The sequence below is a fragment of the Diabrotica virgifera genome, chromosome 8, assembly GCF_917563875.1.
Source record: "Diabrotica virgifera virgifera chromosome 8, PGI_DIABVI_V3a".
In the NCBI taxonomy this organism is placed as follows: Eukaryota; Metazoa; Arthropoda; class Insecta; order Coleoptera; family Chrysomelidae; genus Diabrotica; species Diabrotica virgifera.
The window spans coordinates 125,267,639-125,271,570 of record NC_065450.1 but is presented as its reverse complement, the minus strand read 5'-3'; the positions used below and the strand labels follow the sequence as shown (position 1 = coordinate 125,271,570).

General features: G+C 33.8%; 1 protein-coding gene across 1 annotated transcript; it reads left to right on the top strand.

Annotated features, from left to right (window-relative positions):
• Positions 1-1,920: 1,920 nt before the first annotated feature.
• On the top strand, positions 1,921-3,164 carry LOC126889842 (uncharacterized). The gene is made up of 2 exons (XM_050658526.1): positions 1,921-2,004; positions 2,315-3,164. The coding sequence occupies exon 2, from the start codon at positions 2,471-2,473 to the stop codon at positions 2,951-2,953; it is 483 nt and encodes a 160-aa protein (XP_050514483.1). The 5' UTR covers positions 1,921-2,004; positions 2,315-2,470; the 3' UTR covers positions 2,954-3,164.
• Positions 3,165-3,932: the final 768 nt, after the last annotated feature.

Genomic DNA, 3,932 nt, shown 5'->3' with positions numbered 1-3,932 from the left:
GCCACCTGAGGTTTGCAGATGATATTGTGCTAATAGCTGATAGGATAGATGAGGCCAAAGAAGTTTTAAATCAGCTCTACCTTTCCTCGCTAGAAGTAGAAGCGGGATTGAAAATTAACATATCTAAAACCCAGATGATGACAAATCTTGTAGTCCGCGAAGAGATATGCGTAGGAACAAGATCCATGGATCAGGTAATGGCGTATAAACACCTAGGTCATGAGATTCGCATAGGAAAAGATAACCAAATCAGCCTTCGGAAGCTGAACCACATTTTGAAATCGTCTGACGTACCAATATGTCTTACAAAAAGAAAAACCTTTAATCAGTGTGTTTTGTCAATGTTGACTTACGGAGCGGAAAATTTGACTATGACAAGAAGAACAGTGCAAAAGATCCGTGTGTCGCAAAGAGCGATGGAGCGTGCTATGTTGAGCGTTTCAGTGCGAGACAAGATCCCAAACCGCCAGCTACGACAAAGATCAGGAGTGGCTGATGCAGTAGAGAGAATAGCAACACTGAAATGGAACTGGGCAGGTCACGTGGCTCGGATGACAGATAGCAGATGGACAAAGTGGATACTGGAATGGGACCAAGAGATGATGCCTACCGAAGCAGAGGTAGTCCACCAACACGTTGGACTGATGATCTAAAACGTTGTCATAGGAATGGGATGCAAGAGGCACAATATAGAAACAGATGGAAAATTATGAGGGAGATCATGTCCAGCAGTGGACAAGCGAAGATTGAATGATGATTTATTGTCACCATTTATGAAAAGCTTGCTTCACGTTGAGCAAAACGGCAGCGCAAACTTTCTTTCCTTCATTATACCTATCCATTTTACTGAAATTAATTAGTGCTAAAAATTTCGTAAAAAATTGAAAACAATACTTTAATATAGAGACAAATGATCTTCAGGTAGTACTATATATAGGCTAAGAAAGCATTACCCTAGAAGATCAACACATCGCAGTTACCGAAAGATTGTTTTTAAACATATTTCATATCGCTCATTAAATGCAACAACGTCATATCTCAAAAAATCGAATTTTTGAGTTATGTGGTTTAACAGAAAGTAAATTGTATAAAGTTTACTTTGTTAGATCGATATATCTGTAACTTAACAATTAACTGAGAGATGGCGCCAAACGATTGTAGTATTTCTGCGACGAGGTCTAAATTTTTACCGCAAGAGTGTTTTATTTCAGTTGTGGTTTGTCAGTTGAAGTGGCACGTGCTTACGCTTTTGTTTAAAAACGTGTTATTGTGTTTTATGAGGATATTTCACTAAAGGTAAGATCTTTTATTTGATAATATTTTATTTCAATAACGCATTATTTAGAATTAGTACTTTTTTCCCCAAAAAATGATAAACGTTTAGGTTTTAATAATTAAAAATATGACGCTATTGTTCTGAAAAAAATATTTGTTTGGTGTATTATTTTTTCTTAAGACTTTATTACAAAGAATTTAATATTTTTTTTGCTGGAGGTGTCTGAGTTTTTGTAAACAATATGACTTTATTGTTACAAAATATTATTTAAAAATTTAAAAGGAATAATATTTATTTAAGGTTAGGTCAATCTTTAAACACAACTTTTTTCTCCATTTGGGATTGCAACCAATTGATTACATTAAATTTTACTAATTTTTAAATTTAAAACCAAAAATAATTGCATATTATGTTTATTTGTCTAATACTGTTTATTTGATCTAATTTAAAAAATATACTATTTTAGGCTTTCAACGTAATAATGTCCTAAATTTCGCTTAAAAAAGATTCAGCAGCTTTTAAAGCAGCAGCAATCTACCAATGAGGATGCATCGACCGAACAGTATATGTCTGACTACACAGTTTCTGTTTTTGAATGTGAAAATGGTACCCCAAAGAATATACTCGACAATGATGAACAACAGAACAAACAAGAATATGAAACAAACGTTTCAGAGATGGACAATGAGTTTTTTTTGTAAAAAATCAAGAATCTTCAAGTACACTAGGTAAGTATTTTTTCAGTGGCTGTTCCAGCTTTTGGAAAAATGTGAGGGGGCGCGGCGTTGCGGTTTAGAAATATTGGTGCTACAAGGAAAAATATTTTTATAAAAAAATTAGTTCTGAAACATTAAAATAAAAAAAAATATAGTTTGCCTACGTATTTTATGTTATAATATGGAAAAAACAGTATAAGATTTAATGGTGTATTTTATTTGACACCTAGTCACTCCCATATAAAATTAAAAAATGCAAAAAAATTCAAAAATGGTATGATTTTGGAAGTTAATAGTGTTTGAAGATAATTATTTTTTACAGGTGATAAGAATATAGCTGTTCCTGGAGTTTCTAAGTCAACAAGTTCTTCATCATCTTCAAGCAGCTGTTGTAGTAGGTGTTCTAGTAGGTCTTCCAGTAGTAGTAGCTCTTCTTCGTCCTCTGAAGATTGTGAAGACATAATTAACGATCATAACTATGTACCAAAGAGTGATGAAGAATCAGAAGAGTGTGATAAAGAAAACCACGATGACGGTAATAATGAGCCTAATCAAACCTTATCAGCAAACCAAGACATTCCTATTCTTGTTACACCCCCAAAGAAAGGCAAGAAACGTCAACGGAATACTAAAAACTGGAAGAGAAATCTTACAAAAAAAAATGAGAAGTTGTGGTGAAGCATACCAAACTCATTCAAAAAACAAAAAGATGAGACAAAAAAGACAAGTAAGGTATCCGTGCAAAGATTGTAAACTCAAGTGTCCATCTAAATTTACCGAAGAGGAGGGAATACAGATTTTTTTAAGCTATTGGTCACTCGGTGAATTTCAAAAACAGAGAGAGTATATTAACAAACTGTTGGTAGCAGTTGTACCCCAATATCGGTATATTCGTGTCGGAGGTACAAGAAAACCCAGAGACAAAAACAACGCATACTATTTTGTAAAAGAAGGTAAGTAGATTCGAGTTTGCAAAGTATTTTTTGCAAATACTTTGGACATACCTGATCGCATAATAAGAACTGTGCAAGAAAAACGGAATAAAGTTTTAGAGGTCCTCCTTGATTCGGACAAATGTGGAAGACACGGAAACCAGAAATCGCTAAATCCAGAAATTCGGGAAGATATTAGACAGCACATAACATCAATCCCAAGAATTGAAAGTTATTACTCGCGCCAGTACATCCCGAATATTTATTGATGGTAGCCGCTCATTGGCAGATATTCATAGAGACTATATTGAAATCTGTAAACAAAGAAATAGACCTTTTGCAAGTTACGCAATTTTCCATGAAGTTTTTGTCAAAGAATTTAATATTTCTTTCTTTACACCCAAGAAAGACCTTTGCGAAACATGCGTATTTTCATTAAAATATCTAAGCCAAAATATTTTATTAATGTTTCTTGAACTGTATTTTTATTTGTAGTTTTCTTATTTTGTAACTTCTTGTTTTTAACAAGTTGACATATTAAAATTATTTGCCAAAAACTGTGTTTAAATAGATATGACATTGTTGCATTAAATGAGCGATATGTTGCGTAAGCTTAAAATCAACCCATTTTCTAGAGCAAGTGCAGAGCGCTTCTTTAGTGCAATGTGGCCTCTAAAGACAGCTACAGTATGCCCAGAAGAGCAATAGACATGAGTTGCGCGCAAACCACAGAAGCGAGATGCAGAATTAGTTTGTAACTTAAATTAAGCGTTGCCACGGTCCCTATAAGTATTCACTGATTACTTTCTATGTACAGAAATATTGTTTACATACATGAATCATTGTTTTACAAAAAAAATGACTGTATAACAAGTTGCACTTAACCCTTAACCACTGTCACGCGGTATGCCATGCCTATCCGAAAATATATTTTGTTGTAAAACTTGTTTTATAAAAGATTCCTTCAAACACCATCTGTGTATTTTACCTTCAAGTGGTGTGTAATTG